At 39.6% G+C, this 21,980-nt stretch overlaps 1 protein-coding gene across 50 annotated transcripts in view; it reads left to right on the top strand.

Moving 5' to 3' along the window:
• The window catches only part of MAP2 (microtubule associated protein 2), a 301,478-nt gene that overhangs the window by 244,616 nt on the left and 34,882 nt on the right, over positions 1 to 21,980 (top strand). For 8 of the 50 annotated variants that reach the window (XM_070270361.1, XM_070270365.1, XM_070270372.1 and 5 more), the window contains 5 exons: positions 2,979 to 3,092; positions 5,127 to 5,204; positions 17,214 to 20,969; positions 21,167 to 21,373; positions 21,546 to 21,680. In XM_070270361.1, the coding sequence (XP_070126462.1) occupies positions 2,979 to 3,092; positions 5,127 to 5,204; positions 17,214 to 20,969; positions 21,167 to 21,373; positions 21,546 to 21,680 (4,290 nt within the window). Of the gene's footprint in view, positions 1 to 2,978; positions 3,093 to 5,126; positions 5,205 to 15,248; positions 15,495 to 17,213; positions 20,970 to 21,166; positions 21,374 to 21,545; positions 21,681 to 21,980 lie in introns of all 50 variants that reach the window. The other 42 variants (XM_070270377.1, XM_070270383.1, XM_070270376.1 and 39 more) reach the window with 13 other exon arrangements.

Here is a 21,980-nt window from a genome sequence, read left to right on the forward strand (position 1 = left end):
ACACACGCATGTGGCAATTCTCAAAACCTAAAATAATTCCTTTGGTAATTTAAACTCAATTGAGAGTGCAAAGGGTATTGTGTAAAAAATTGCTTTATGAAAGGTACTTGGCATATAAATATATGAAACAAATTTACTGGAGCCAGACATTACAACTTTTTCAGGAATAATTTTACTTGTACTACATTTTATCAATCAAGAAATGATCATAGATGATAACAAGACAGCAAGACAAATAAGCACTTGATATACACATTATTTCATTTAATTGTCACAACACACCAAAAGATGAATACCACCTCTATTCCCTTTATGGGTGGTGATCTGAGGGTTGGAGAGGTTGTCACTTCCTTGCGGCTAGTAAGAGATCAAGGCAGAATTTGATTCCAGGTTTTCTGACACCAGAACCTGCTATTACATCAAATATTTGTACTACACTGATATAAGTCAAAGTGATGTGCAAATGGGACAGTACTTGCCTTTTTCCATTATTTTGCCAGTTTTTTCATCCAGAAAATGTGTTGTTGTGTGGACTCAATAATATTGATCCATAATTGATCAAAATTGATCAATTTCCTCAATAAGACTGACAAATAAAAGTATTATTTTGTTAGCATTTTTGTTCCATTTTAGTGTTTGAACAGACTTCTTGTTAGTTATTCCAAGGAAACAAATAACATTAACAGTCACCAGCATCATAAGGAATATTGGCTGCTGTGCTGCTCAGTGGGGAGGGCAGTAGAGGAGAAGGAAGGGCCATGTTTCCAGGAAGCCAGGCTGCTGCGGGGTTCCTCTCAACATTCCCTGAAGAGCTGTGCTCCTAAAGTGACATTTTCAGTGGGAAAGAATACTGCAAAAAGGGCTACAGAAAATTAAATCCACGTTGAGATAGCTCGTAGATGTCTCCAATACTTGATAATATTACAAACAGTACTTGCTCTCTGAATTAGGACTCCAGCTTCCTAAATGTATACTTCAGACATAAAAGAAATATTTAATCACATTTAGTTTAGTTTTAGTATCTAAGGCATTTTACGATATCCTAATTATATGAAAAGTGGTGTCTTAAATATGAAATTTATAGTAATAATTGTCTGATTCATTATTTGGAAATTGATATTCTAAGTATGATATTTATAATAAGTATCAGATTCTCCAGTGTAACTCTGTTAGTCCTCTGTTTCCTCATATGCAAAATAAGATAATAATAGTAAATAATTTATTGAAATGATGAGGGCAAACACCTTAGTGGAACGTTCGGCACATAGTGAGCAGCATAATAGTTTGAAAGTACTGCATCTACTGCTGTGACTGCTTCTCTCTCTAGATGAGAATCGTGACAGTGCTTTCCTTAAGACGATGCATAGGTCATTTGTCGAGTGGCTCTTTAAAAAATTAGGAATTCAAATATACAAAGGCAAATATATTCAATCAGGTAATCCAGCTTTTAAAATTCAGATAAATTCTGTCCGAGTGGATTGCTCACCCCCAGAGCCTGCCTCCTACGCCCTGTGCTGTCGTCCCGGGTGGCTGAGGAAAGCTTTCCACGAGAGGCTGAATCTAAGTGAGCCAGGTGAAAACGGGCTGACCCCCGACCTGCTTGTGAATGTGCGAATTCTGATCACGAACCATATCAAATTTCAATGCAATATTTATTCTAAAATCTTAACTAAATTTGTGAGAACAAATCTCGCCTCCCTACCCCGCTTGTCCAGTACAGCTTGTTTCTGTTAGGGCTGTAAGTGGGCTTATTTCCGAGTATGCTAGATGTTTTTCTATAAAGATGATGAAAAGTTAAATTCCGTAGAAGTTATTTCTAATCTAGAATCTATTATTAATCTCAAAAGGCTTCTTTTATTTCTAGTTGCTATGTGGAACATCATTCCTTGAATATTTTTCTGCCTAGGTTACATCAAATTAGCATTTTTATGCTGCAGTGGATGCCATTTCAGTACAAAAGCTAGTTATCTGGCATCTCATAGACTCATGATTTTAATGACGAACTCCTCTTTTTTTAAATGAACCTATTGCACTGACTTGGTAGGTATATATCATATGGCCTTAATGATCCTTAAAACATCTGCTTTCTAGAAAGTAGTAGCTCTTTAGGACGAGACCATCTGATATCTCATTCCCATGTTTGTCATTCAAACTTGATCTTCCCAGGTGTTTCTCAGTCGGTCTTGTTCACACTCATCCTGGATAATGCTGTTTAATCACAAATTCACATTTTGAAGCATCTTCTTTAGGTTTTAAATCATGATATTTATGCAAATCAACACAGAAATTTATTTTAATAACTCTTTTCCAGCAAGTTGTAAGAAAACTACAAAACATATTTTGAATTAAATCCAAAATGAATCTTCTCTTCTCTTTGAATTGTTTTTACTAGGTACAGAAAATTATTTCTATTTGTATAAACAGCTTTTTAGAAATAAACTGCCATACTGGGGACAGCACAGTGGCATAGTGGTTAAGTTCACACGCTCTGCTTCCGCAGCCCGGAGTGTGTGGGTTTGGATCCCAAGCACAGACCCACACACCGCTCATGAAGCCACGCTGTGGCGGTGATGCACATGCAAAATAGAGGAAGACTGGCACAGATGTTAGCTCAGGGACAGTCTTCCTGAGGCAGAAAGAGGAAGATTGGCACAGATGTTAGCTCAGCGACAGTCTTCCTCAGCAAAAATAAGTAAATAAACTGCCATATGAATTAATTACTTTTCTTTCATTGTGTTCATTTTGCTTAGCTCCCAGAATGCACTTCCTTTTCTTTTCTATTTTCTTTTCCTTTTTCTTTCAGTTACAATATATGTATTTGTGTTTTATCTGCAATTTAATAAATTCTATTGTACTTTTTTGGAGGGGAAGACAGAACATGAAATTCTAATCGACTGCATTGTTTCATTACTTTTCTTCTTTGCCACTTTTTCTAGACATCTCATTATTTTATTTTCTTTTGTTGCTGTTCATTACAGAGGAGGTGTCTGCAAGGATAGTTCAAGTAGTAACGGCTGAGGCTGTAGCGGTCCTGAAAGGTGAACAAGAGAAGGAAGTCCAGCATAAAGATCAACCTGCAGCCCTGCCTTTAGGTAAATGAGGAAGACCCTCAGGGCAGGGCCTCTGTCTGCTGCACCCCGATCTTCAGATCGCGTCTTCACGTTCAAAGACAGGCTATATCTCTTGCTTCATCCTTACTTGTGACATTCATCAAACACCACTGCTGGGATGCACTGGGACCTCTTTTTACCTTTCTCAACAGGCTCATTGTGGTATTGGGGTAGTCTTTAGGGTGATAAGCTTATAGTTAGCCTTTGCCCCTATATTGCCCTCAATTTTTCATTTCCAGACCACTGGAGATAGTTATTATAAAAGTAAAGCAAGTGCATTTTGATGCTCTGGCTTCCACTTGTAAGGAAAAGTACTAATACTTTAATTGAGATGATTGTTTCCCTTTATGGGTTTTGGTGAATGATTGTCTATACTGTAGTCTTGTTTGGGTCTCCCTGAGCTGGCTACACAAAAACCTATAGCCAGGGCTTTGTTACACTCATCAGTGACTTTGTATCCCACAGGAGGTTCTAGTCTTCCCTTGGTTCATTTAAGAGCACTGAGATAGCATTGCTCTCTCTCTTGGTCACAAATCAAATGCCATCCAGGGCCAAACAAGTAATGTAATGGTGCTTGCCAAGGAAAACATTCTCAGCCAAATGCCTACTGCCCCTACTCTCAGATAGATAGATAGATAGATAGATAGATAGATAGATAGATAGACAGATAGATGGATAGATGGATGTAGATGTATATACATGCAGAGAAACAAGAAAGGAAACTCTCTTAAGTTCAATGTATATGTTTATTTCACTACCTGTGAAATAAATTAATCCATAGAAAGGTACGGTTTTTAAAGCCTAAAAATAGTACATATCCATTTTTCTCTCTCACTCTAATGTATTCTCAATATTTGATTTTCTGATCAGTACTCTTTCACCTGTCTATTGAAATTTAAGAAATAAAAAAATGCTGCTGTCCTAGAATAATAATTAAAAATATTTTCCTTATTTTCAATAAAATGGTCTTTAATTACCAGGATTATTTTTCTCTTAAAATAAAGCGGGGAAAAAATATCTTATCTAAAACATTAACCTTCTGTCTGGAGTTCCCTTCTATTCTTTGAAATAAAAGAAACTCCTCCCTTCCCTTTTTTAAATTTGAAACCTTAAAATGTGCCATGTAGAAGTCCACAGGGTAAAGGATCTAACAAGTCACCCGTCATCCTAAAGCTGCTTCTACTAACTGCTTTATGAAACTGAAATTCACATAATCTTTAAAATGGATTTACCACTGGCCTTGACTAATAAATATTTCCTTTTGAAATCCCTTACCTTCACATGAGTGGTCATAAAGAAGGTAAGTATCTTGCAGAGAAAATCTTAGAGTTAACAGTAAATGAATCATATGTTTTAGAGCCTTTCTCTTTGGTCCTTCACATGTCATGCCAAGGCCAGAAGATTGCTCAGCTCCCACTAGTATAGGGTTTCTGTCTGAAGGTTGCATCAGGCTGAGACAGCTTCATTTTTCTTTTCTGAGAATACATACAGAAGAGGGGTTTTGATAGTGGACTCAGTGGCGAAAATGTTTAAAAAAATACATCACCAATACCAGCTGTGAATGATCAAGATAGCATTTGTTTCCAGATCAAGAAGTCCAACAATAGAGAGTTCTAATATTTTTTCAGCCAGTCAAGCCAAATCCAAACTAAAATGCTTGCCTGTGTGTGTTTGAATATAGTAGATTAGGACCAGAATAAAATATTTTATTAACTGGACAGGCAGACACAAATTAATGGGATTAATGATAGACTTTTCGCAAGCATCTCTAATCCATTTTTATGGAGAAGATAAGATGATGTTTTTGAGAACATTAAATGCTCTTCTTTCTTTTTAGGTTTTCAAAAATATGTGAAACAGGTAATGAGGTTAAAAATGAGTCAAGTGCAGCTTACTATTGAATCTTTTTCTACATTTCGTAGAGAGGCCTTTTTACAGATGATAAGACTGCATACACATCTACTGGCCTAATAAAATGAATTTTTGTGTCTCATTTTTCCATTGTTTGGTCTTTAGCAGCTGAAGAGACAGCTAACCTGCCTCCTTCTCCACCCCCATCACCAGCCTCAGAACAGACCGTCGCTGTGGCGGAAGGTAAGGCCTATGGGACTTTTTGAGGTGTGCCTTCAGATAAAGGGTAAATAAACACCAACTCACAGCGCTGGACTCTGCTGTGAGTTATTATGTGGCTCAGCTTGGGAGCTGTCTGTTTCAAATAGTCAAGAAGAAACAAAGACTTCAAATGGGTGTATAGTTATTTCCTTACTTAAAGTCAGGAGTAGAGGAATATGGTAAATAGAACAAGAAAAATCTCCTTCATAAAGGAAAAGATAATTTTGTCTTTAAATTGCTGGAATAACTACAGAGAACCAGTTTGTTTAATGAACAATGTTGTGACAGAGAAGATACAATCCTATCTTATAAGTGTCTGAACAAAAGGTTATTGATGAAATCAACATTTCCTTTTGGAAGCATTGTCAGGAATTGTCTCTGTTTTGCTCACTGTTGTATTTCCAAGGCCTTCCTCGGGGCCTGGCCTGCGGCAAACTCTCCATAAATATTAATGAATAAATGGAGAAGTCAGTGAATGAGGCTGATGTTGAGAGCAGGGAGCCGGGAGCTGAGACCATGCCTTCTTTCCTGCTGAGACCTGTTATTGTCCGTGGATCTGTTTATGCATTTACTTCACGTGGAAGCCTGTCAGCTTTCAATTCTCCTTGATAAAACAGAGGGATGTCTTTGAAGAACATGCATTCAGGATCTGAGATGAAAGTCACTATTTAAAAGCAAACTATTATTGGTCCTCTGACTTAGATCAGTTAACTTTTGTGTATTGTTTGAGAGTTACCGGAGAAGGCAGAGAACTACCACTCAATTGTCGTTTCAATATAGTTTAGTTTTCATATACTAAAATCAGAATTTTAACACTGTTCCATTTTATTCATTTATTTATTTCTTTATTTTTCCTTTTGTTGTCCCTTTTAGAGATCATTTTACTGTGTTAAAAATTGAATAACAGGGGCCGGCCCCGTGGCCGAGTGGTTAAGTTCACGGGCTCTGCTTCGGCAGCCCAGGATTTCACCAGTTCGAATCCTGGGCGCGGACATGGCACCACTCATCAGGCCAGGCTGAGGTGGTGTCCCATGTACCACAATTAGAAGGACCCACAACAAAAATATATATACAATTATGTACTGGGGGGCTTTGGGGAGAAAAAGGAAATATAAAAAAAAAATAAAAAGAAAAAATTGAATAATGTCATGAAAGAATCACTGTCCTTTTATAGTTTATAATTAAAATAAAATAATTAAAAAATAATTTATTTAAAATATTCTTTGATTTCCTAGATACACATTTTCCTAAATTGTTGAACTATAAACTGTCAATAAATATAATTTATTTTTGTCACAGATTCATAAACCTAAACATTTTTTAGCGAGGGTTTTCTTTCTCAAATTGAGTCCTTTTTTCTAATTTACTGCCTGAAATAATGTTAAACAAACTAAATTATTCTAAGAAATAAAAGAAAATTTGGGAACTATAATCAGTGAATATAATCAGTGTCATAACAGGCACTGATTATTAGTTAATTCCCTGAAAAATGTGATTTGATCTTTTAATTCATAGATTTGAAAGATTCTTTTTGGCCTTATGCTCATCCATCATTCAGCACATATTTTTGGAACACCTACGATGTCCCTGGTATTCTTCAAAATCTGGGTATACACTAGTGAACAAAACAGACATGCTCCCTGCTTGTAAGGAGCACACAGTCTGGTAGAGGTCAGAAATTCGGTAAATAAGCTTACAAACAATTTCAAATTGGATTAGTGTCAGGAAGGAAAAGAACAAGGATCTTTAAGATAAAAGGAGGGCAATCTTATTCTATTGGATGGGGAGGGCCCAGGTAAGGGGCTGAGCCCAGAAGCATGAAGAAGTGCTGGCCAAACAAAGGTGGAAGAAAGGGACATTTTGGGCAGAGGGACAAGGATGTGCGAGGGCACTCAGGGAGGCAAAAGCATGAAGTGTTCTAGGAACTGAAGGAGTCCCTCGGCTATTGGGTAGTGGGGAAGGGGTAGATAGTAAAGGAGTTGGAGAGTAAACAGTGACCCTCTGGGTCCAGGGGCCTGGATTTCGCTCTGAACGCAATGGGAAGCCTTCTGTGACAGCTGTACTTCCCTCAGGTCACTGAAAATGTTTCTGAGCCTCTACTTAAAGTCTGTCAAGAGTCAGAGAATCCTCTTAAGCAAGAGAGGGGTGTGACGTTGACTCCACAGTCAGCAGAGGTCAAGTAATTTACTCGTCTTACTCTTAAATGAGAACTAGAGCAGAAAGGGCAGTGAGGTCCTCCCGCCACCTGGTAACTGGCCCAGTCTGCTTCCTCGAGGGTGATGTCAGGGACATAAGGAAAATATAGTTAAATATAGAATCACTGTCACATTTTGGTAAGTTGGGTGTCACTTTCCAGAGCAACCGTTCCCTTATTTTTCAGGGTTGCTCTCCCCAAGCTGTTTCAGTATATTTGGGGGAAATGTCAACTTGCTTCCTATTGAAAGTAGTTCAAAGATATTTTATTCTTAACATTTTTCAAACCAAACTTGTATTTTTATTGAATTATTGTTTTTTACTTTTTCAAAAGAAAGCATTAAATTATACAAGAGCCTAATGATTTGCTTTTAAAAGGATGACCAGTTTTTTTGTTATATGAAAAAAAGTATGTATTTTACAAACTGTACCTCACTAATTTAAAAGACTAGGTAGGGGCCTGCCCCGTGGCCAAGTGGTTAAGTTCGCGCACTCTACTTTGGCAGCCCGGGGTTTCGCCAGTTCGAATCCTGGGCGCGGACATGGCACCGCTCATCAGGCCATGCTGAGGTGGCATCCCACATGCCACAACTAGAAGGACCCACAACTAAAAATACACAACTATGTACCAGGGGACTTTGGGAGAAAAAGAAAAAATAAAATCTTAAAAGACTAGGTAATATTCTCACCTTAAATAGATGAAAGAGACGTGGTCTAGACAATCAAACTAGCCCCTCTCTTTTATTTTAAACCACTCTTAAAGTATGTATAACAAATTATTTTTTTAAGCTTTATTTTATCAGAAAATAAATTAGTAAAAAGTCACAAGAAAGGATCCAACTCTTTGATTTGTCAAACCAGTTGGTTTCTAAAGACCCAGCCAAAATCCCATTACTGTTTTGCTCATGGCAACTCGGGTGGAAAGAAAGCAGGCAGGCTTTCCTCCAGGACATCTCTACCCTCCTCAACACGCCCTCAAAGCAACTTTCATCTAAAGGCATAGCAACTACCACAGTCCAGTCCGTTTGCGCAAGTATCAGAAAGCTCTTGGATTAAGTTGAGTTACTCAATGATTTTGAGGCTATGCTTACTTTTTGTTAGTTATCAAACATTTTCAAAGCTGTTCTTTCCCAAAAGGGAAGCATGAAAGCTTCTACTAAAAATAATTTAAGATGTTAATTACTAACACTTATGAATATTCATTTATTATAATGGGTGTAATGGTAATAATTCCCAGAATATGTGCTTATGCTTGGAAACAAAGTGAATTTGATGAGAAAACCAAACAAGTGGCACTCTTAGAAAGGAAACCCAGGTACAGTGACAAATACTGTCCTAGTTCTGATGTTTTCAAACTTATCTTTTTCTTTTTGGCCTAACCATAGTAGTTATCATTTAGACTGAACTGTTAGAGTTTGGAAGCCCATGCAAGAACAGTGAAATTGCCTGAAAACAGAACCAGGACTCCTTCTGCCCTCTTACGCTTGCTGCAGAATCCTAGGGTGGAGTTTTCCTGCGTCAGTGATGTAGTGACATTATAACTGTTCATCTGAAAGCAGTTTTCCCTCCATATCATTCCGGGGCAGCAAACACAGGTGGCAGACTGAGGCGTCCTCAGTCCAAAGCTTGCAGAATGGAAAGGGCTTAGTAATGGCGGAGAACAATGTAAGTGGAGCCAGCTGCCTCCACCATAGGCTGTGGAGCAGAGCTGTGGTACCAGAACAATCACTGAGTTGCTAGATACCCCATGAGACTCAGACTCTCCTAAAAGTGACTACTCATTTGTACCAAAGCAGGCTGACAGCCAGGCTGGGTTTTGCATGGCAAACCTTACTTGAACCCAATATAAATTTTCAAATGCTTTTTAAAAAAAAATCTGTATGAAAGCTAATTACAGAAAATGTATCCCTCCACTGAAACCAGGTAAGCTTCACTTTTAAAGATTATCGTGATGCAAGAGAACTATCTAGAAAAGTCCAAGGTTCATAAGGCTCCTCTGTCCTTTAAAATGTCACATTATTAAATGAAATAGAATGTTTTGTGGCAAAAGCAGAGTCCCCAAAAGCATGCACACTTGTGGTAAAAGAAGGCATTCAATCCTGACCTTAGATAGTAAAACTGTTATGAAATGAATTCACTTTTTCCTGAATCTCTCCAGTCTAGCTTTGATGCGTCAAATGAAAGGGAGGAGCAGAGGTACATGACAGTTGGGTGTATTGAAGACAAAGATGTTAACATATGTGGAGTCCAGCATTGTGCTTGGCGCTTTCTCAGATATCTGCTCGTTTAATCCTGCCAGCAGCCCACAGAGATAGATAATATTCACTTCCATTGCTTGCCCAGGAGGTCGTGACTAGCAAGTGGCTTATCCAAAGTTCGAATCCAAATCCCACTTCCTGCAAACACATCCGCACCACATCCCTTAAGCTGCCTCTTATCTAGGTTCTTTCTGTAGGACTGTGAAAGTGAGGTGATCTTCCAAGGAAAGTATGTTGCAAGCTACTGGACTAATTTCCTTTTTTAAAAACCACTCCCAAAGAAATCATTCATTCATTTATAATTTACTTATTTGTAATTGTTATGTATCCCGCCTGTACTGGATATGAGCTAAGAGCACCTACCGTACACAATTTTGTAGTAAACGAAGATCTGTTGTGTTCTATCTTCTTGGTTGAAACCAAGCGCACTGGACTTAGCTAGCCTTGGTCCTTTAAGCATCACTTCCATGATCCTCGGAGCGTCACTTCCCTGACACATCTCTGGGGTTTGTGATGTAGATGGCCCTCAGGCTCATGGGTCCTAAACAGAGACTTGGAGTGCACACAGGTCTGAGTACCAAGGGCGGACTGGGCTTTGTCCGACATTCTTTCTGAAGTTGCATGTCTTTTGAAATTGCTGAGGGCCAGACAAATACTACAGAGAAGCTACTTTTTCCCTGGGGCCCTTGAAGTTTTTGTTTTCATTGTTCTCTGATTAGAGTCAAAGTTTTCAGAATAGAAAATACTGTTTCTTTGAAATGTTGTAGATCTGAAGCAAGACTCTGGGCTGCTTTCACATTTGGACACTTTCAGAAAAGAACAATAGCAACAAGAAGGAGGAGGCAAAAATCTTCAAAAGGTTAAAACACCGAAGGAGAGTTGCCTTCCAACTACCAGCTCTCAGCTTTAAATTTTTCAGTTTTATACTGTAGGCTGCTCTCCTTCCCAGAAAATAAATGTTGAAAAGCAGAGAAGTGAATATGCCATTTTCACTCATTGATTGTCCTTGCAATCTGTTGGACATGTTAGAAGTTGTAGAGGTAACTTGCACACATGGGGATTTTACAGCCCCAGAGAGTCGCTGGAGGAAATATGAATGGCTGGGACAGGTGACAAGCCCAGGGCTTAAGATTCAGCCAGTGTTCTAGACCAGTCTCAGCCAATTATCTTCTCAGCTGAGAAATCATCCAAGTTGAACTAAGACTATCAAGTGTAATCTTAGGCTTCTGCTATCCCATGACATACTAGGCATCGTGGCTGAAAACGTTCTGTGCACCCATCCAGAAACAACTGCCGTGGGACAATCAGTAAATCACGTGCTCAAGAGATGAAAAGTATTCTCTCTACAAAATGTTATTTTAGTATTCTTAGGATTTCAGACTTATTTCCAGTTTTAAGCTCTTGGTTGCTAAGAATAAGTTACTGCCCTAAAAATACAGTGCATTTTCAGATTCATGCTATAATTTTGTCTGCTTAAATTTTGATAGAAATAAAAACTATACAGACTTTGTTCTTCTTATTGAGAGTTAAGAAATTTTAAAATTATTTCTCTAAATAAGTAAATAAATAGTGATTAGCAAATTTAGTAACTTGCCACATAGACCTGAAGATGTAGCGTCTGCACCACGTCAGAAGCCAAATATTGTTCATTGTCATCATCTTTAATAATTATTGCTCATTGAAATATACAAGAATCCAATGCTAAGCAGATTGATCTGCACTTACATATCTAAGGAAATATGTTTAAATAAAACAGATTTCCAAACCAAGACACAAGAAAGAACAGAAATGAGATCAGTTCTTTTAGTATTTCAATGAGAAATAGGCAGCAAGGGAGTTGAAATATAAAAGCAACCAGGAGCCAGCAGTGCAAATGGAACTGCGTAGAATAAAATCTCAATGCATCCAAAGTCAACTTTGTAGAAATTCTCAGGTAATTTTATCTCTATTGAGCTTTCAAAAGAGAAGCAAAACACAAGAAAACAAGTTTGTATTACTAGGGACTATCTTAAAACTGTGTACTTTCACCGTATCCCCCAGGAGTCAGCATCCAGAGAAAGAGCTGGGCTCATTTCACTCTTCTTAGCAAGGCAGGAAAGCAGAAGAATGCATTGTAGATTTTTCTTAACAGGATTGAAATTAAAAATTACTTTCTGGTTCAAGTCATTATCTAAAACTTAAGTTAACCACAATGCTAGCTATGTGAGCATCCTAGATAATTAAGTTTGTGCCCCTCACACAGGACTGCTTTCCCCCATAATCATACAGGCATCAGATCCTAACAACTTTCTTCGTTTTTAACTTATAAGTATGTTGATATAAGCATGAGAAGAATTAATGTGCTGAAAGAATTTTTTCTGAAGAATGCATTTGTTTTGTTGTGTTTTGTTTCTATTCCGGTGTTTCTGTAGTTATTCTGACTTGTTTAAGGGGAATGTATAGATAATTTCTCTTATGTAGTAGAGATGTCAGTGCATTTGATTCATTTAGATCAATGGCAAGATTTCTTAAGGGACAGTTTAGATTCAGTGGTGACTGAAGCTTCAAGCACCCGCTGTCTCCCATCCTCCAGCAGTGTGGTCTTGCTAACTCCCCTCCATCCAGCTGTGCTGCTTCCGCGGCCCTTTGTGTCCTTGTGCAGGTGTTTGTCTCGTCTGTCTGATCTTGTGTCTGTCTTGTCCAGTTCTCCCTGCAGTTTCTTCCTGTGTGTCTGTTTATAGATGAAGGGGCTGTGGATCAAATGGGTCCTCTACACAGATTCCCCAGCCATGAACCTGCCACCCGCGGGGGGAGGCATAGCCTCCTAGCCCCCTCCATCTCAGTGTCTCTGCCTGATGATGACCCTTCCAATTCCGATGAGGAGTACTATGAGCATCCTTTGTTCAGCTCACAGTGGACTACCTCTATTGTGCTCCCCAATGTCCCAGCGCCCAGTGCAGAAGCCCACTTAGGCCAGGAGAAAGGTGAACCAAGCATTGTCCCCTTTTGCTCCTCCTCCCCAGCCTGCAGCTTTGACCACATGCGCCATACTAAGTGTGCTTCATTTGTGGGGTGGGAGGGACAGAAGCCTGTTTTTTCCACATGAAAGTGAAGTCCCTATATAGCTGTGTCCATCCAAAAGTCTCAACGATTTATATACAAGATGCTCTACTTGAGGCATTCGAGAACTTCCTTTTTCTACATCTTTACTCCACAAAAGGAAGCGAAAAAAGGGAGAAGGGAGAGGAAACAAAAAAATTCAATTAAAGTACAACTCCTTTCTGCTCCCTGTAGATAGATCAGCCAGGGAAGAATATATTCTCTTATCCAAGCTAAAGAGGGTGACACTGAATGTAATTTATTCTCCTTGGATACATAATGTTACTAGGACCACACATACATAGAATAAGCCTTCTTTTTGTGCTACATTAAGATGATAGCTCTTTAACAGAAAGGCTGAGGAATCCATTTAAGGCAGAATAAATGTTATGGAATGAATTTATTTCTCCAAATCACTTAATTTCCCACAGAAACTACAGAGGCTCCTCCAGGTGACTAAATCTTGGCTCGCGTCAGTAGAGCTGGACTCAAGTGAAGGAAATATTCAAAGTCTCTGTGGTTCCAGCCTCACAAAGCTGGGAGACCCCAGCATATAATTGGCTGCAGTGAGGCTGAAACAATTGGGCAGTGGGCTACAATGTCTCATTCTAACCAGGTCGTTTTATAAAGAAAAAAAAATTAGAGCTAAAAAGTTTTTTGCTTAGGTGTGAAGAGATTATTTTCAAATAGAGAAAAGTAATTTGCTGAAGTGAAGAGTTTATTTTCGTATGGGACAATGTTTTCTATAAGGACAGACAGTTCCAAAGCAATGAGGAAGAAGCTCAGAGCTCGCCAACTACATTCACGATGATAAACTTCTTCCAGGGTCCTGTGGGAGACAAGCGGCACCCGTGGCTCAGACACTCTGACAGAGAAATAGAACCCATACTGAGTGAAACTAAGTTCTTCTAATAATGTGAACTTAATTCAGACAAATATATGAATTATGGAATAGATGTAGCAGAAATAAACACGGTATATACAAAATGAGAAAATGGAACGCTAAAAAGTTACATGGATTTTGAAAACATGTAAATTAACTTGATTGGACTTCATCCAATAAGATGACATTAGTAGACCAGCTGTATTAAAAGGCTCTTAGCTGTAATCAAAATCTCTAATTCTATGGCATTATAAAAATTCTTTTAATAGGAAGTTAGAATCAGAATTTTTAAAATGTTACTTACATAATTGTATTACAAAAATGAAAGTGTTTGAGTGCTAAATGTGAGGAAATCGATGAAGTAGTTCTCTTCCCTCAAGGGTTTTATTATTTCTCCTAAAAGAATATTCCTTGCCTTTCCATCTGTAGTCTTTTTCACAGGGCCGTTTAAACAACGTAGAATTGTTTCCTAGGAATTTCATGAGAGTCTTCCATTAGCAGAACTATAAAACAGCTTACATATTTCCCTTTAATTTCTTAAGTGATAAAATGAGGTTTATTTTACTGGCATTTGAGGTATAAATGAGAAACAAATGAACACAATAATTCATGGCCTTCATAAGTTTGATTTTTACATTTTAATTGTTAACATTTTCCCATGCAAATATACATCTTCTGGGGGACTATTTTGGTCATTTGGTTGCCTCTCAATTATCTTTCCTTGGTGGTTTTATTTTGAATTGCAGAAATAAAACTTTACAGCTAATATACACATTTTCTTTCTAGTAGTGTCAAAGAGCTACATTACTGAGATTTCAGGGATTTAAGCAATATCAGCAATAACAGCTGTATCCCAGAGGTAGACTTTTCTAAATAGTAAGATTAGATTTCACCTGGACTTTGTTTTTCGAAATATTTTATTTACTCCTTGAAAATTTTTACATTCTCCAATATCATATAATGCAATGAAGGTAAAATAAATTGAGTTAGGTCGTCTTTCATCTTAGATATACTAAATAAGTTAGATTTTAAATCATTTTGATGGACTTCATGATAAAGCTATAAAGATAGTTGATTGGATATTATTTTGAGACCAGACTTTTTTTATTCCCGAGGATTTCTTTAGCGAAGTTGGCTTGTTTTACGTCAAGCAATCAGAAATTCTTGTGTAGGGGCTTCCTGCATTGGAGAAAACAGCACGTGTCTAACAAATTTAAAGGTTTTTTTCAATACATCAGCGCATCTATCTTTTCACAACCATCTGTTATCCAGCAGCACCATCTCTTATTTCCAGCAAGCTTTTCACATGTGCTCAACTTACTGCCATTTCCACTAAGGGTAATAGAACAATAAAACTCTTTCAGCTCTCAAGTTTTCAAGTAAATAGCCTTTTAATGAGATTTGTAAAAGCATCACTATTAGCAGATTATACATAATAATTTTCCAAGCAGTACGTAATGGGCGTTGCATTAGAATGTTAATTTGCTCATCTGAATGGTAAAAGAGGTCCTCCTGAGGTGATTATAATGGAGCTGAAAGTGTTCCTTGAATTATATTTCTGTGTTTCATGTATTGTTCTGTGGTCATGATGTCAACATCTTTTTCATCCCTAAGAAGAAGAAACGCTAGAGGGTCCAGAGGCTGAGGAAGAGAAACCTGCCACTCTTCCTGGGAAAGAGTGTGGGGCGGCCCAGGCCTCAGACCAACCCAAGGGCCTCAGTGAGGGCCATCTGGAGTCTAGTGCGGAGGCCCAAATAGTTCCCGAAGAGAGTGCCCCAGCAGGGGCCCCACAGCAGAAAAGTGTAAAAGAGGTCACGGAGGTGTCTCCAGAAGTAAAAATCCCTTCCTCTGCCAAGGAAGGTGTGTCTCTCTTAGGATTTGCATGTATTTTGTTGCAAATGATCTTTCCAGCAGCTTACCAACGATGCCTTTCCAATGCTATTCCATCACTCCGTCTTCTTAGAATCCCAAGACCACTGTTTTAGGCTTAATGAGCAGAGAGTGTGGCTTGTGCAGGTGCTGTGTGGCAGCTTGGTTTTCCAGTGCTGCAGCCCATTCCTGGTTTTCCTTTGCCATGATACAATACGCTTTGCAGCCAGGCTGATGACGCTGTGTGAGCTTTTTTTCCTCCCCCCTCATCTCAAATGTTTGCCAGTCACATTGCTAATACATGTATATTTTTATTTTTATTTTTGGGACAGCAGTTCATATGCTTTTTTTCTTTCAAATCACAGAGTTGGATTCTGGCACATAGAGGCTTAAATGGTAGAATCGTTTTTGTTTGCAACCGCAGTGTGCTATATTTTATATGCTTCAATGAATACTGGTTTGGTTTCTTAAAAGCTCCTGCTGATGCTTCTCATATTATTTCCTCTCCATGGCAACCCACCCCTTTGATCATCCCCATATCTCTTGAGTTTTCATTCATCTAACCGTTATTAGAAGTTCATAAATTATTTCTTTTCTATTGTTACAACAGGACACACAAGTATATAAGGTAATGATGATCCATACACTTACTCTTTGAGAGATGATTGAATTGTATTATTTTCCCCCAAATCTTTTTCAGATAATTACATTTAGCCCCAATGACCACAATGAAATACCTTTTGCCTTAAAGCACAAGTGAGACTGTGAAGCCTTTTGGGTTGGCGAATAAATAAAACTAAGAAAGAGTCATTTAATTTCTGTAAAGCATCTCTAAAGCCAGGACTGTCAGTGCCTCACCAGTCAGTCATGTTTCAGGAAATGAGGTCATGACCAAGGAGAGAAAGATTTTGATAACTGACTCTTAAAAATTTTGTTACTCACATGACATTCCAGTATTAACAGTATAATTCAAATTTTCTTATGTCTAGCAAACAGACTAAGTAATTATTAGGTATTAAGAATTTTGAATATGTGGTAGAAATTGACTCATTAATTCTTAGATCATATCATATAAAGTCAATAGCAAATATTTATTTATAATCCTGAAATTTAATCTCAGATGACTTCTAAAAATTTATGCCAGTGACCTTTCAATGCCCCCAAAATTGGTCCTGGCATTTGCTGATCAAGTTAATTGAAACTATTAATACTTATTATAAATTAATTGGCCTCCTGCCCATGGCCTGCCAATTCACTTTTAAATGAGAAAACACATGAAAAAGTTCATTAGAAGTCAATCCTTTTCCATACTGAGTCCTTAATATACATTCTTTTGTACCCTAATGTTACTTATTCAATATTCTTTAATTTATAATATTTATCTGTAGCAGGCACATGAAATTTCTTTCTACTACAATACACATCACATACTATTTAGGAGAAAAAACAAGGGAAATAAGGGTATTCAGAATATACTCTTGTTACAATTCCTATGCACATTAATTTACAATGGAAGTTCATTTTAGCAATCGTACAAATATATCTCAGTCCCGACATTTTCATATTGATTTTTTAAGTGGGTAGCATGCTTGCATGTTCCATAGTTTTTCTTTTTACCTTACCATTCATTTGTCATTTCAAAATACAATTTTAAGCTTACTCCCTGGAAGCACTTGCCTATTTGTTTAAAAATCAACCCAATTACTTCAGGTTTACTTACAGCCTTGAAGATGGAGTTCCGTGATCAACAGGAGTTGACTCCCTCTGCAGCTGAGCCACTGGACAAGAAGGAAAAGGAGTCAGAGAAACAAAGCAAGCCTGGCGAAGACCTTAAACATGCTGCCTTAGTTTCTCAGCCTGAGACAACTAAAACTTCTCCTGATAAAAAGGACATGCAAGGCACAGAAGAAGAAAAAGCACCTCCCTCTCTGTTTGGGCACACTCTCGTTGCTGGCCTAGAAGACATGCAGCGGAAGACAGAACCAAGCCTGGTGATCCCTGGTATTGGCCTCCCTGCAGAGCCTCCAGCTGCGAAAGAGCAAAAGGACTGGTTCATTGAAATGCCGACAGAAGCAAAAAAGGATGAGTGGCGTTTAGTTGCTCCCGTATCTCCTGGCCCCCTAACACCCATGAAGGAAAAAGATGTACTCGAGGATATCCCCAAATGGGAAGGGAAACAGTTTGATTCTCCCATGCCGAGTCCCTTTCAGGGTGGAAGCTTCACTCTTCCTCTAGATGTCATGAAGAATGAAATTGTTGCAGAAGCATCACCCTTTGCCCCTGCCCTATTACAGCCAGATGACAAAAAATCTCTGGAAGAAACCAGCGGCCCAGCAAGTGCCAAAGATAGTTCTACAGTTGAAGAGCCCCATAAAGATAAACCTGACAAAATGGCAGAAGCACCAGCCTCAGAGGCAGTCACCTCACCCAAAGATACTCACATTCTGATTGTGGATGAATGTGTCCCAGAGAAAGTTTTAGAGGAAGAAAAAGGGGCAATAAATCAAGACAGTGTTCCAAAAAAAGAGACCTCCACCCTCAGTGGGCAGGAACCTACACTTACCGAAAAGGAACTTCAGCTAACTCTAGAAGAACAAACAACCGTTTCTGACAAAGCCATGCCACAAGAGAGCAAACCCCCAAAAATGACAGAGGAAGAAACGAGCATACTTCAGCCCTCCACAGAGCACACTTTCCCAAAGGAAGAACAGAAAAGCCAAGAGCCTACCACAGATGTATTAAAACAGGACTCGTTCCCTGTCAGCTTGGAGCAAGCTGTCACAGATTCAACCGTGACCTCTAAGACACCAGAGAAGGTCGTGACCGAACCAGCTGCTCTAAGTGAAAAGACTGATACCCAGGACCTTTTTGAAGAAAAAGTTGCTGACAAAGATAAAAAGGTTGAAGGAGCTGGCACTGCGGCATCAGCTGATGTTGATATGCCGTTTTATGAAGATAAGTCAGGAATGTCCAAGTACTTTGAAACATCTGTCTTGAAAGAAGAAGTGACAAAAAGCATCCAACCAGGCAGTGATTACTATGAACTCAGTGACACAAGAGAAAGTGCCCAAGAGTCTTTTGATACTGTATCTCCCATGTATAAAAATGGCGACAAGGCGCCTCAGGCAGAGAAAGAATCCCAGCCCAGCGCTTCAGCACAAGAAGCAGGCTACAGTACTCTTGCTCAGAGCTATCCATCTGATTTACCTGAAGAACCCAGTTCTCCTCAAGAAAGAATGTTCACTATTGATCCAAAAGTGTATGGGGAGAAAAGAGATCTCCACAGTAAGAATAAGGACGATTTGACACTAAGCAGGAGTTTAGGACTTGGTGGTAGGTCCGCAATAGAACAAAGAAGCATGTCAATCAATTTGCCCATGTCTTGCCTGGACTCCATCGCCCTTGGATTTAACTTTGGTCGGGGGCACGATCTTTCCCCTCTGGCTTCTGATATTCTAACCAACACTAGTGGAAGCATGGACGAAGGGGATGATTACCTTCCAGCCACAACACCTGCGTTAGAGAAAGCCCCTTGCTTCCCAACAGAAAGCAAAGAGGAAGAAAAACGAGTAGAGGATGAAAAAGCTACTGGAGAGGAAAGTACTCAAGTCGAGACGTCCTGTGAGTCACCTTTCCTAGCCAAAGACTATTACAAAAATGGCACTGTCATGGCCCCTGACCTGCCTGAAATGCTGGATCTGGCGGGCACAAGGTCAAGATTAGCTTCCGTGAGCGCAGATGCTGAGGTGGCCAGGAGGAAATCAGTCCCCTCAGAGACTGTGGTTGAAGAGAGTAGCACTGGCTTGCCCCCTGTCACTGATGAAAACCACGTCATTGTTAAAACGGACAGTCAGCTCGAAGACCTGGGCTACTGTGTGTTCAATAAATACACGGTCCCACTCCCATCACCTGTTCAAGACAGTGAGAATTTATCCGGGGAGAGTGGCTCCTTTTACGAGGGCGCAGATGATAAAGTGCGGAGAGATTTGGCCACAGACCTTTCACTGATTGAAGTAAAACTAGCAGCTGCCGGAAGAGTCAAAGATGAGTTAAGTGCTGAGAAAGAAGCTCCCCCTCATATCTCTGGTGACAGATCGGGACTGGCCAGGGAATTGGATCAGGAGAGGAAAGCTAATGATAAGCTGGATACTGTACTAGAAAAAAGCGAAGAACACGCTGAGTCAAAAGAACAGGCCAAGGAAGCAGAAGAGGCTGGTGATGAAGTTGAATCATTTGGAGCAGGAGTAACCCACGAGCAGGCTCTGGCCAAAGAACCGACAGTTTCAAAGGATGCATCACCTCTCGTGGCTGAGAAAGCAGAGAAAGGTCTTAGTTCAGTGCCAGAGGTAGCTGAGGTAGAACCACCCAAAAAAGCTGAATCAGAACTGGATTTTGCAGCAAAGAAAGCTGACCAGAGTCAATTAGATGTTAAAATCAGTGACTTTGGACAGATGGCGGCAGGGCTAAATGTAGATGCTGCAAAAGCAACAGAGCTGCAACCTGAAGCTCCACAGGACCTGACTCCCTCCTCCACAGCACCTCAGGAGGCAGATGTGTTCATGGGTGTTGAGCCTTGCCAAGTGAAAGAAGGTGCCAAAGTCAGTGAAACGGAAGTCAAAGAGAAGGTAGCCAAGCCTGACTTGGTGCACCAGGAGGCTGTAGACAAAGAGGAGTCCTATGAGTCCAGCGGTGAGCATGAAAGCCTCACCATGGAGTCCTTGAAAGCCGATGAGGGCAAGAAGGAAACATCCCCAGAGTCTTCTCTAATCCAGGACGAGATTGCCATCAAATTGTCAGTGGAAATACCTTGTGCACCTGCTGTTTCGGAGGCTGATGCAGCCCCAGAGGAGGGAGCTGATGTCCAGATGGAGTTTATTCAGCTGCCGAAAGAAGAAAGCAAAGAGACTCCAGACATATCTATTACACCCTCTGACGTCACAGAGCCACTGCCCGAAGCCGTCTCAGCTGAACCAGCAGAGGCTCAGAGTGAGGAAGAAGAGATAGAAGCCCGGGGAGAATATGATAAACTGCTCTTTCGCTCAGACACTCTTCAGATTACCGACCTGGGCATCCCAGGTGTCAGGGAGGAATTCGTGGAGACCTGCCCAGGTGAACACAAAGGAGTGATTGAGTCCGTTGTAACCATCGAGGATGATTTCATCACTGTAGTGCAAACCACAACTGATGAGGGGGAGTCGGGTTCCCACAGCGTGCGTTTTGCGGCTCTAGAGCAGCCTGAGGTGGAGAGGAGACCATCCCCTCATGCCGAAGAAGAGCTCGAAGTCGAAGAGGCAGCTGAAGCCCAGGCAGAACCCAAGGACGGCTCCCCAGAGGCTCCGGCTTCCCCTGAGAGAGAAGAGGTTGCACTCTCGGAATACAAGACAGAAACCTATGATGATTACAAAGACGAGACCACCATTGATGACTCCATCATGGATGCAGACAGCCTCTGGGTGGACACTCAAGGTGTGCATTATTTTCTTTAATTATCTACTCCCAAATAAAATCCAATAACCTAATGGAAAATTTTTTTTCATTTAATCCTTTAAAAATGTCCCTTTATCTCTTTAATTTGCAGTTTGTGAAATAGATGAAGGATTTTGTACATTTGTTACTAATGTTTTTGTTGTTTTGTTGTTGTCATGGTTTGCTTTGATCCACAGATGATGATAGGAGCATCATGACAGAACAGTTAGAAACTATTCCTAAAGAGGAGAAAGCTGAAAAGGAAGCTCGGAGACCATCTCTTGAGAAACATAGAAAAGAAAAGCCTTTTAAAACCGGGAGAGGCAGAATTTCCACTCCTGAAAGAAAAATAGCTAAAAAGGAACCTAGCACAGTCTCCAGAGATGAAGTGAGAAGGAAAAAAGGTTCATTTAACAATCACTTCTTTAAAAATGTTTTTGAAGTAACGCATTATTGCTCTCTTGTCAAAGAAACTGCCTAACAGTGGTAACTAATTATTCGTGACATTTCGTTTGGTTTTGCTGCAAGTGTTTGTTTTTTCCTGATGGTATGCTTTTTGTGTTTTCTTATTCTTAGCAGTTTATAAGAAGGCTGAACTTGCTAAAAAAACAGAAGTTCAGGCCCACTCTCCCTCCAGGAAATTCATTTTAAAACCAGCTATCAAATATACTAGACCAACTCATCTCTCCTGTGTTAAGCGGAAAACGACAGGTGACTGTTCAGTTCTGCAATGTGGCTGGCAAACATAGACATGTATTTTTTTTTATCTCATTACCGTAGCAGCTTCTTCATTTTGTTTTTCTTCCAAGAATCTCAGCAGTCATGAACGATTTCACTATTGTGTATTGTATCATTATTCTTTTTTTTTCCCTCCCTGCAGAAGAGGTCATGACCACTGTTTCTTTGTCATGCTCAGACTTAACAGTGATTGTATCTTGGCATTGTGCTCTAGTCTCACGTTCTGGGGATTTCTATTTTCATTATGTTTGTTTTGGTAGACGATGGCGATGA

The sequence above is a fragment of the Equus caballus genome, chromosome 6, assembly GCF_041296265.1.
Source record: "Equus caballus isolate H_3958 breed thoroughbred chromosome 6, TB-T2T, whole genome shotgun sequence".
Taxonomy (NCBI): Eukaryota; Metazoa; Chordata; class Mammalia; order Perissodactyla; family Equidae; genus Equus; species Equus caballus.